Raw genomic sequence first — 11,973 nt, forward strand, 5'->3', positions numbered from 1 at the left:
AAGTTTTACACAGATCGGTGCAGTTATAGGTAAAAACACGAATCAGTCTCTTATAGCGCCACCATGTGGCTGATTTGAAAAATGTCACGTGTCATTTCTTCCTCGGCCTAGTGGGAATGTGTGTGCAAAATTTCACGGTAATTGCACACTGTGTTCATGATTTGAGACATTTTGTTCAAAACAGGGCACTCCTGCAAACTTTGGAAGCCAATCTTAGCCAATCAGGACGGAATATGATATTATCTGAAAAACCTGATTCGTTTAATGACTATAGAGATACTGCACACGGACTGACGGACAGGCGGACGGGCAGGGTGCAAAACCGTCTCGGCCATACTGTACCTTTCGGCCTGGCGGAGACAATAATCTTTAAACGTTGTTAATGAAAACAATTAAAAAAGGGAAACGGCATGCACATCCCCAACCCACATGGGCAGGTGCTGAGCGACGAACAGTCACAGCTTTCTTTGGTGCAATAAAGCATCTTTCGCATTGGAGCCCTCAGTGTGTGAGCGTTTATTTATTTTCTCTTTTAATGAAAACAATAAAATATTTTTTTTACAAATGTGGTCTTGTGTGTCTGATTCCTTTTCACCGACAAAGGTAGGTACATTTATGTCACTAAGGCCAATTCAATAAATGTTTTGGCTTGTTTGTGACCATTCATAACCTTGTACTTTATACAGTACACTACACAGCATGCTTTCTTTAATACACTATGAATACAGAAAACACTCATATAAAAGCCAACAGTTCTGTAGAGAGGGAGGAAGTTTTAATATAGACTTCCATTTTAGTTAGTTAGTCTAGTATGTCTAGATGACTATTATTGTAGATATGTGATGCTGCGGTATTTCTCTATAAGTGTATATAACTTGTAGCCTTTACAACTACACTTTGACCATTCCTATGTCACTCACTGTGGCATCTCTAGCTGGGTTGAAGATGTGCGTCCATGGTGACTTGTGGGGGGGCTTTGCTTCTGAGCGTGGCCATCAGTTGTCTCCGGAAGATCTTACACAGTAATATGTAGATGACCGGATCCAGACAAACGTTTGTAGTCGACAGCCACAAGGTGGTCTCCTTGGCGATGTAGAGGCCATTCTCTGCTCTGCAGCCGTCTGCTGTGTTTTGGGTTTGGGTCAGACTCAGCACGTAGGGAACAAGGACAAAGTGGAAGGGGGCAAAGCAAATGAAAAACACTGCTACCACCACAAAGACCTTTGCTTTGGTTCTGCGACTGGTCACTTCAGAGCTGCTCCTGGAGGCCTTGTATGACTCGTACACCGTCCTGCTGATGAAGGTGTAGGAGAACACCATCAAAGCCAGTGTGCCCCAGAACACCACCTGGACACAATACATCAATAAAAAGCATTACAAAGCGTGAGTGGAGTCCAGCTGCAGCTTTGCAGAGTCCTGAGAATGGCCAACCCCAGAGAATAGTCAGTGTGCGTTAAAGGTTTAATGACATTCACTTTTACACCACATTCAAAGTCTTTGTCCTGGTCCTTCAAAAGTGTACAAAAAGTTTTAAGTGAAAATTCCATTCCAGTGATCCATGGCAGGTGTTTTTCTCTCACATTTCTAAAGCCTTTTCAACTGCAATGAAAAAAGAAATCTTTGCCTGCGGGTGTCGCTGGTGAGGGATTTTGCCTGTCAATCATCGCCTCTGCTCCGCCCCCCCCAAAGGAAAGGATAGGGGAGGGGAGGGGCGAGGAGGAGAGTGGGCGGGATTATTCGACAGTGACCTCACTGTCGAAGGGCCAAGCTCAGATTACTTTTCAGCCTAATTATTCAGAAAACCCCAGACCACAGAAAATCCACTGAATGTTTTAAGTTCAGGTTTTTTGGGTGTAATTGAGGTCATAAAACCCCAAATAAAACATTGAAAATAAAAAAAGTGAAAATGAATGTCATGATACCTTTAAGTCCTGCAGTTGGCTGGGTGGAAGTGACATGCCAGCCAATCTGTTTACATTATGTATCTAGCTAGCTATCCCACAAACGCTAATGTCATTGTCAAGTACTGTGTCCAATTTTGAAACAGGTGGGCTATTCCGTACACCGCGGCTTGCCAACATGGATGGCACACTTGTCGACATACGAGGCCATCAGCTGCTTGCCTTGTTGTGATATTAAAAGTAGTGCGTTTATTGTAATACCATTACTTATTACAAGAATTTCAAAAGCAATACATAATCTCTGCCTCCTGGCCTGCCTGTCAGCCTGGCAGACACATTCTACAGCCGTTTGTCCATCGACGCTTGCTGTCCCACACATTGCGCCATTTATCCATCAATGTTTCATTCACAAAATGTCCACAAAGTGTCCATCAGTGTCCTGAATTAGTCATTGTATGCTCACAGCTTGGCTGCTGTTGCCATGGGATTTCTTTTAAATCACTTTTATCACTTAACTTCTTTCAGTGCACAAATGCTTTAGACTTTTCTTTTGCTTTTAATTGTTAAAAACATACACACTGCATATATTGTATAAAATTGTTGCATGTTAAACTTTTCTTTTTTTTCTATACAACTTGATGAGGTTTTCAAAGATAGCTCACCATACTGTAGCTGATTTTCTCATCAATGTCTGTTGACTGTTGAGAGATTTGAGACTAGCATATAAGTACTCCACATATTTGTCTTTTAAGTGCAGCTTTGATGTCTTCATAAATCAATATTACAGCACTGTCATCAGTGTTGTGTAAATTAAATGTTTCTGTTTACACATTATCTTCGAGTCATGTTAATAATGTTTCTATCACACATACATTTGGTGGCCCCACTTGTAGTAACTCTGAGGGCCCCTAGGGGTCCCAGAAGTACAGTGCAAAGTTTTTATGTGTTACCTGACAGAAGTAACTGGATGCCTTATGCCAGTTCAGACCAGATTCACTCTTCAGGGAGATGCACATCAGTTTGTTTCCAGAGAACTGTGGTTTCTTGTCAGTCAGGATACTGTTTGGCAGCACTATAGATGACAAAACCACCCAGACAGTTGCACTCAGCACCTGACCAACCCTGACCCTCTGCAGAGCATATATCCTGAATGGCCGGACTATCTTCATGTAGCGGTCCAGGCTGATGAGACCCAGAAAAGAAATGCTCATGTACATGAAGAGGTAGAACAGAGTGGCAGAGTATCGACAAAAGAAGACACGCAGGTGCCAGGAGTCCACACCCGCCTCACTCAGCACTCTCACAGGGATGGTCAGTGTCATAAGCATGTCAGCCACCACCTATTGGTGAAGAATCATATCATTTATCACTGCTCTGTTTTATTTGCACTGACACAAATATTTCCAGCACAAATCCCTTCACTCACCAAATTCTTTAGATAGACCCTTAATGTGGAGGTAGTGGGGATGTTGTAGAAGATCCATGCAGCCAGGCTGTTCAGTGCCAGCGCCACTAGGAAGAGGATCGTATATAGACAGGGTAAAACCACAGTGGTCACACTGGAATATAGATCACACTTCATGGACTGATTGGATGTTGTGGTGTTCATCTTCACAACCTTGGTCCACCTTGAGAATGGAAAGGGGTCCAGAGTGATAAGAAAATAAAAGGAAATAATGATAATACACTTTATTTGTATAGCACCTTTCATGACATGAAATGCAGCTCAAAGTGCTTTACAGAGCAAGAATACAATTACAGAAAAAGTACTAATTTAACAATAAAGCAAAAAAACAAGCAAAAGCATAAAACAACATTAAAATAAACAACAATAAAATAGAGAGGAATGAATTTACAGCGTGAGTGAAAACTCTGTAAATGCATGATGGATGGATGGATAAATACATGTTTTCCAACAATAAAGAGTTGTACTTTGTAGGTTGACTCATCTTAAGTCTTGGGTATTGGTTGCAGTATTTGTTTTGTCTTTTGGACCAAAATATTCTAAAATTGCCACCTTTTAGACTTCTAAAATTGAGGCATCATTTTAACATATTTACAGTAATAAAATGTTAATAAGACTCTACCTTTTGGACCTGTCCCGACGTTGAGAACCAGTGTTGTAACGTATACTAGCTGCAACTAAGTCAAAGAGAACAGGAGGGGGTAATACCAACATAGCAGAGTGACACTTCTGTTTGCTTCACTCAGGTTCTCATGAGCAGTCAGCAGAATCGAATAGGCTTTTGTGTGCACTAACAGGACAAAGTGCCTGGTCAGACAAAACTGATCACTTCCTCTTTTATCTGCATGTATAAGAACAGGAAGCCTAATTACAGTGGTGTAAAGTAACTAAGTACATTTACTCAAGTACTGTACTTAAGTAAAATGTTGAGGTATTTGTACTTTACTTGAGTATTTATACTTTCCAATACTTCTACTCCACTACATCTCAGATCCAAATATTGTACTTTTTCTCCCCTACAATTATTTGACAACTTTAGTTACTAGTTACTTTGTAGATTTTGATTATTACAAAACTTACATTAACCCTAATTAAACTTTGGCTTTTTGAAAATAGCCGATCTACAAGCTACGAGCTTGTAGATCTGCTAGTTTCAAAATATTTTTATACATTTGAAAACTTGAAATGGGACATTCTGCACAATTAGTACTTTTACTTTTGGTACTTTAAGTACATTTACTTTTGTACTTTTACTCAAGTAAATGTTTTATTCCGGACTTTTGCTTGTAACGGAGTATTTCACAGTAACTGTAAAGTATTGATACTTTTACTTTAAGTAAAACATTTTAGTACTGTTTCCACCTCTGCCTAAGTATCTCCACCAGACTGAAAGGCTGTCAGGTGGAGATTATGTTTTTTGATGTGAAACTGCTGAGGTTTTTCTGGCGTGGCTCTCTGTAGGAGGCAGAGACTGAGCACAGGAAGTCAGAGATACACATGGAAGACACACCGTTAGACCCTGTCTTGTCTTATGTGTATTTTACGTCCTTGATATGAATCATGTTTTGAAAGGTACAGTAGTGGTTATTGCCATAACAAGAAGTTATCAGAGTATTTTTTGAATGTATTTAACGTATAATAATAGAGCTGTGGCAACAGTGCATGCAGTTTGTATATAGAAGTTCCTCAATAGTGTGGACGAAATAACCAGGCAGGGTATTATAGCGGCATGGCTTCCATACGGCCAGTCTGTGACGTCAGTCACTTATATGACATTACTGTATATGCATCTATGATGTAGCCTACGACTCTACACGCCGCACTGTCTGCTGTGGCACTAACACTATCAGTTACACAGTATGTATATATACGTGTATACGTGATAATTGACTGCATGATTTGATATCATGTGCACAGAGATGGTGACTCGGTACCCACTGCTTTTGTATTGCTATGTATTTCTTTAACCATGGCACTTTAACCATGCACATGAAACTGTTTTTATACCTGCAAACTGATGCTACTTTTTTTTATCTTCTAGATATTTCCCCCCAATTCTACATTGTAAAATTCTCAATGATTATTTAACTCTGAGAGTGAACAGATGGAACCACATGGACCTGTAAGAGTCCACTTGGTTCAATTGTTCACTCTCAGACCAGTTAGGATTCATTTGGAGCCTTCGCGGTCGCTGGAACCAACGCTGAGAGCCAGTGTATTATTCCTGGAGTGGGCTGGAATATAGATGTTATGGTATGGCTCTAGGAAGCGAGCCACCTGAAAGCCATCATTTGTATGGTCCGTAAAGTGTCCAAGGCTAATCTCGCAAAGAACTGGACCGATCAGTGCCACATTTCCTGTGCATGCTGCCAGTGGACCAAGAAAGTAAATCCCTGAGTATTTTTCACATAATTGTGAATATTGTTTTTTAATGTATGGCAATGAAGGGACCCGAGCCATATAGAAGAGGGACCTGTGCTGTCTGTGTGTCCAGGGCTAATCTCATTCAGCACCACATTTCTTGTGCACGCTGCAGAAAGAGGCTGCCCAATTCTTTCCGTCTTATACTTTTTGAAATATTAAACTTTTTTCAACTTTAATTTATTTAGAGTAGCCATTTTACCCCTTTTTTCTCCCAATTTTACTCATGCCAATTAACCCCGTCCGCAGACATGTCTGTGTTGTCACTGCTGTAGAAATCTACACTTGCTGCCTCGCTCACCTGCCAGTGAGGAGCCCCCACTGGGAGCACGTAGTGCCTTCATTCTAGTCCTCCTGTTCAACATTCCTCGCTGACAGGTGCCACCCCAGCCAGCAGGAGTATGTGCAGCGAACAGGTACTTTGCACCACCAAAGCGCCCTTTAATTTTAAACTTGGGCTGAGAATTTTCCCAAATATGGAGGTATTAAGACCCCGTCTTGTGATCATATCTACACCAGGCCTGAAGGCAGGGTTGCATTGCTCATGGGACGGCCTTGCACGCCGTGCAAGAACCTATTTGAACAGGAGCACGCGCCGGCACATAGATTTAAAACAACTTTAAATTCACACCTCAACAAAGTTTACAAAGGCTCCCGACTCACACCAGGTACATTAACATAGGAATGAGCCTAGATGCATGTCAATTGTCCATTGTATGACCTGTAGTGTAGGTGTCACGCCATTAAAATAGAGTACAAACCACGTTCCAATTCAGCAATGCAACACTGCCTGAAGGCAGCATGTTTTCTCCCCTATTATCTGTGTGCGTCTGCGGCTAATCTCTCAAACCACTGGGCCGATAACGCCATATTGTCTTGTGCACGGTGCCAGTAGGCCAAGGAAGGCAAGGTTGTCTAAAGTGACTCTGCGACCTTTTCCATAAACCTGCTTTCCAGAAATGCAAGAGACAGTCCTGCGACGGTCCACCGACTGCAGCACGCCAGACAACAGCAGTCCAAAACTAAGTACGAGTCTGTTCTTCATTTGTTTGTTGTTGTCTTGTCTTTTTTTATTTCAAACAGGCCACCCAGTCGGTCAAAGGGTAGATATCTGTGTACGCTCCTGGCCTTTCTTTTTTTCATGCCAAATAGTTGTAATGGTCTGCCGAGCTCTTGCTTCGCTCGATGTACTCATTGCTGATGAGCACTTCGATGCACTTCTTGATCATGCTGATGCTGGGGTTGAATCTGGCTTTGGACTGGTTGATGACCTCTTGGATGAGGGTGTTGTGCAGCAGCACCCTGCGGGTCTTCATGAGTCTCACTATTGTGGCTTGTAAATACATTTTGCGGTCCCCATCTATGGACCTCCTTGTCTGCTCCATCTCCTGTGGCGCATCTTTCTGCATCGATGGCGCGACCCTGACCTTTGTCCTATTACTGGTGAAGCCCATGTTTAATGAATATGGGGACTCGGCTTCCATTTCCCCCTTTTGTGAGTCGTGGTTGAGCAACTTCATGTCCAGCAGGGACTTGATGGTCTTCTGCAGCTCCCTCTCATTCAGCTGGGTAGCGACCTGCAGCTCCTTGTAGGTCACCGCTTGGTTGTTGTTGAAGGCCAGCAGCACAGCCATTTGGTATGTGTTCACCACGACCGTGTAGGCCTTGGACAGGCAGTTTATCTTGACCTCACCTGTGCATAGATGGTGCAGCCAGTTCAACTTTCTACCATTGAATTGCCCACAATAGAATGACTCAAACATCTGTACAGTGTTTTCTAGCTCCTGAGGGATGGCGAAGGTGTGGGAGGGGATGTGTGAGAGGGGCCAGGCTCCTGCCTGAAATACATAGATTTGGAAGCTGATGCCAAGGTCAAAGAAACTCTGCTCCTTGAGGTAGTTGTTGAAGTTGTTGTTGAGGCCGTCACTCATGGTTCTGTCCGTATAAATTCTGTGGAGCTTACTTGTGTACTCGTAGCCACACTCTTTCTTTAGTCTGCTGATTGCACCTTCTTCCGATTCCATAGACAATGACATGCCATGTATGAACCGCTTTGCTAGCATTCTAGCATAATACCTCTGAAAGACATCCTTGTCATCAATGTACTTGAATATGATAATAGCGTCGTCCAGTTTGCCCTCCACCTTGTTCTCCGGCATACCCTTTGCAGGCTTCCTGAGCAGACTGTCACAGTACTTGGCCAGCATTTCGGGGGCTCTGCAGATGGAATTGGGTTCTGTGTAGTTCACTACGGACGTCAAAGTCTTATCAAGTGCAATCACGAATCGGCGTTCCCCGCTCAGAAGCCTATCAAATTTCCTGCGAATCTCCAGCAAGGACTCAACAAACTGGGTTGGCATAGTTTCCTTGGAGAGGTTACTAATGGCTCGGAGGGCCTCACCGTGGATATGGTCTTGCAGCTCCTTCGTCATGTGAGGTAAGCCACTGTTCACGGTCTGCAGTAGGTTGGACATGTTGGTGATATCGCCTGGCTTTTCTTGCCGGATGATGTTCTGACACTCCCCGAGGAGGTACTGCAGGTGGTCGCCCACCATCCTATGCTCGCATTCGTATTTAACTTTGACTTGGAGGCTGTTGCAGTGGTGCAGGTGCTTACGTCGCTCCTCCTCACGTTTCAACCATGCAACAACCTTTTCCATATACTGTGAACAGTTGGGCTCTTGCAGTAGATGGGAGGCTTCCCGTTTGTAATACTCTCCCATTTGTGTCAGAAATGGCCCCTCAAAGATTTCCTCATGAAGCTGTGGATTGAACAACTTCTTGTACTCGTCTAGATGCTTCTTAAATTCGGATGAATTCGTTTTATAGTTATCTACGATTGTGTCAAGCAGCTTCCGGGCAGCTTCGACATTGCTGGCATTGATCATCATCTTTTCCCACATTTCTTTTGTCAACTGTCCTATTTCCTTGAATGATTGATTGGCGGCGCCGTCAGACTTCATCTCAACTATGCGATTGTTGAAATACTTGTAAAGACTGTCCATGTGTTCAGCGGCCTTGTTGTGCTTGTTCAGGTATCTGCGGTGCATGCTTTCAGGGTCCTCTTTTGACCCCACAACTTCCTTGGACAACTGGCAGATATGATTTATCAGAAACTTCTCGGTCTCCATGTATAATTTATTTGCATATACATCACACAAGTCATAAACGTCAGTCAAGCTATCATGCCATATAGCTCGCCATTTAGGTCTCTCCAACTTGTCACAGTCACACATCAGAACAGTGTTGACCGTTGTCTGTAGCTTCTTCCATGTCCTGTCAAAATCCATCATCTTCAAGGACGTCACGTGTATGGTGTTTTTGTAGATGTATAAAATTCCCTTTAATAGACAAGCCTTAATGTTTCCAAGCTAAAATACTATGAAAGACCATATGAAATACTACTCAAAGGAAAGGTCACTACTGGTTGTCTAAGTGTAGGACCCGCCGCAGTGGTGTCCGATAAGAAACCGCGATGTGAACCCTGGTGATCAAGAATGAGTATGGAACTAAAGAGCGCTGTACCATGCAGAGGTATTTGGGTATTTGGGTCGATGATATTCAAGGCTCTAGTCTCAGGGATAATGGTAGATTCGATGTAACGTGGACTGCATCTCATCTCAAGGGGTGAGATATATAGTGCTTGGCTGGATGCTCGTGACATCACACTGATGTCAAAATGTATCTTGGGTGAATCAGAAGATTGTTTTATGCTCACCCTTCGCTAAACCCCACCCCAAAAGCGATTGTCCAATGCCAGCTTAGCAACCGTTGTTAGCCTGGCATAGGTCTGGCAAACTTTCGTCACCTGCCATTGCTGTCAATGTTATTTCGCCCGCACACACACAATCATTTGCAATATAATAGCAAGAATAGGAATACCACGATAACGCAATGGTGACTATGAACCACGGGCCGTACCCAAACCTGTTTGAGTCTGCTTTTCCCAAGCTGAAAGCTGCACTTAAACTACAAGGCTGAATGGCTGTGTTGTTGAACACATACACAGCTCTTCAGGAAAGTTACACGATACGACTCACTCGCCCAGGTGGTGTCAATAATAGGCTACTAATCACTGTAATCGTAACAAAATTCAGAATCACAGCGCTGCCTGTTTCGGATTCCGCACGTTAAAGTATATTAATTCATTTGTTCGTCTATTTATTATCTGCTCCTGGCAGTCTTACCCTGCGGTACATGAAAACTCCTGTTACAGTCTTGGATCAACTTTAACCTGGTGTTTGCACTTTCTCCATTTACGGTCCCGTACATCTATATAAACTTTCAGATTTCAAATATAAAGTGCTTACCCCATGGCCACGGATGTTGAAATTATGCACGGGACTCTCAAAAGTACCCGTATATTCTGTATTGTTCAATAAAAAGCATTTTAATCCGATCAGTGGCCATTTTCTCATAATGTATCAGAGTGCAATACACCTACAAACCGATAGGGTCGCTTAGTTGAAAGCGCATGGAGAAAATGGCCACCGATCAGATTAAAATGCTTTTTATTGAACAATACGGATGATACGGGTACTTCTGAGAGCCCGTACATAAATGTAACATCCGTGGCCATGGGATAAGCACTTTATATTTGAAATATGAACGTTTATGTAGATGTACGGGCCATAAATGGAGAAAGTGCAAACACCAGGTTGAAGTTCATCCATGACGGTCGTGACAGTCGACCGTCGTGTATCCATGGCTATTACTCCCTCTAACATTTCCCATGTTTTTAGTTTATTGAAATAATGTCATGCACATTTGTCCAGTGCATAGCCTACTGCAGGCCTTGTTGACTAGATTTAGAAGAGATTTTGAAGCTCTTGCTCCTGAAATGATCGATTATTTTTAAGGTGAAAAGCCATCATTTAACATGAAAGTCAATGGGTGAGAAGCAAAGTTTGCCAGGCGCTGCCAGGCCTGGGTGTGACTAACTTCGCACCACCAGTCACAGAGTGGAGTGGGTGGGGCTTAGCGAAGGGTCCATTGAAATCCCAGACGTCAGCGCAAATCGATAGGCAACGGTTACATCATCACAGCACTAAGTGTGTGGATAATGCGGATGTCACAATACTGACATCATAGCTGACTGACTGACATAATAAAAGTCCTGTCTTTCAGAAAATCGTTCTATTTATTAGCATAGATATGGGACACAGACCATCATAATATTCTATTTGGCATCTCAGTATTGATGAGCTCAAACTTGTTTTCACTTGTTTGACCTGACTACATTCTATTTTGAGAAACGCCAGTGTAAAGAACATTCAGGGCATATTTGCCAGTATTAGCCATAGATGGATAACACCACAAGGTGGACCATGGCAGGATGCCCAGAAACCTATATAAGGGGATGAATGACTTACTCAGTCCTGACCTTTAGTGACCTATTTGATCCTAACCTTGCCATATATGGAGATCCCCATAGATGGAGACAATCAACCTCCCCAAGTCTGACTTCATAGAATCTCTCCTAGACGGCTATACATGGAGATACCTGGCATACTGTACCTAGCTCTGACATCAGAGGACCCCTCCTGGAACCCCTCCTGTCCAGGACTGACATCATAGTCCCAGATTTGGGTATAACTGACATAGCCCGCTCCATATATGGATATGCCCGACACTACCTGACATCACCGTAATGACACCAGGGCCGCAGCCAACTGTATAAGGCAACGGAACTCCCTGCTTAATGGAGTTCCATCCGCGACCCCGAGAGACATTAACTCCTTCCAGAGAGATAAGCATCAATACAACTCATCAGTAGTTGGTTTCCACAGCCTGAAGCATTACATATCAGTTTTACCTACTTCTCATATCGGCTCTCGGATCTGGTCAAAGAATCAGCCGATTATCAGTTCAACAGTCAGTCTGTTTTTTTATGTATTTAATACAACAGACACAAGTCTGCACAGATCCTGAAAAATGTCTGTCAGAAACTACCGTAGTCCCGTCTTCTTTTGCACGTATTAGATGCTGATGTCAGCGCAAATATTGTTGAAAAATAGCCTAATCCTGTTCTATATGACGGAAAGTTCCAAGGTTCAGTTTCAAGAGCTCAGCTTTGCCGATGTGTCACTTCTCTAAACATTCCTTAGTTTCCTCTCTCCTCTGATGCAACAGGAAACAAGGATTTACTTTATAGACCTGGGATGCTCAAAGGCACCCTTCATAACA

At 43.0% G+C, this 11,973-nt stretch overlaps 2 protein-coding genes across 2 annotated transcripts; both read right to left on the reverse strand.

Annotated features, from left to right (window-relative positions):
* Window positions 1-930: 930 nt before the first annotated feature.
* On the reverse strand, window positions 931-4,103 carry LOC308106232 (P2Y purinoceptor 13-like; the record flags this gene model as incomplete). The annotated part of the gene is made up of 4 exons (XM_080457288.1): window positions 3,989-4,103; window positions 3,328-3,529; window positions 2,852-3,241; window positions 931-1,347 (listed from the first exon to the last, which is right to left on the reverse strand). Exons 1-4 carry the CDS (start codon window positions 4,078-4,080, stop codon window positions 931-933), a joined length of 1,101 nt encoding a protein of 366 aa, XP_080313414.1. The 5' UTR covers window positions 4,081-4,103.
* Window positions 4,104-6,926: 2,823 nt separating this feature from the next.
* Window positions 6,927-8,918, reverse strand: LOC308106233 (cullin-2-like; the record flags this gene model as incomplete). Its single annotated transcript, XM_080457289.1, has 1 exon — window positions 6,927-8,918. One exon carries the CDS (start codon window positions 8,916-8,918, stop codon window positions 6,927-6,929), a length of 1,992 nt encoding a protein of 663 aa, XP_080313415.1.
* Window positions 8,919-11,973: the final 3,055 nt, after the last annotated feature.

Source organism: Gymnoscopelus braueri (assembly GCF_963280865.1).
Source record: "Gymnoscopelus braueri genome assembly, chromosome: 18".
NCBI classification, from domain to species: Eukaryota; Metazoa; Chordata; class Actinopteri; order Myctophiformes; family Myctophidae; genus Gymnoscopelus; species Gymnoscopelus braueri.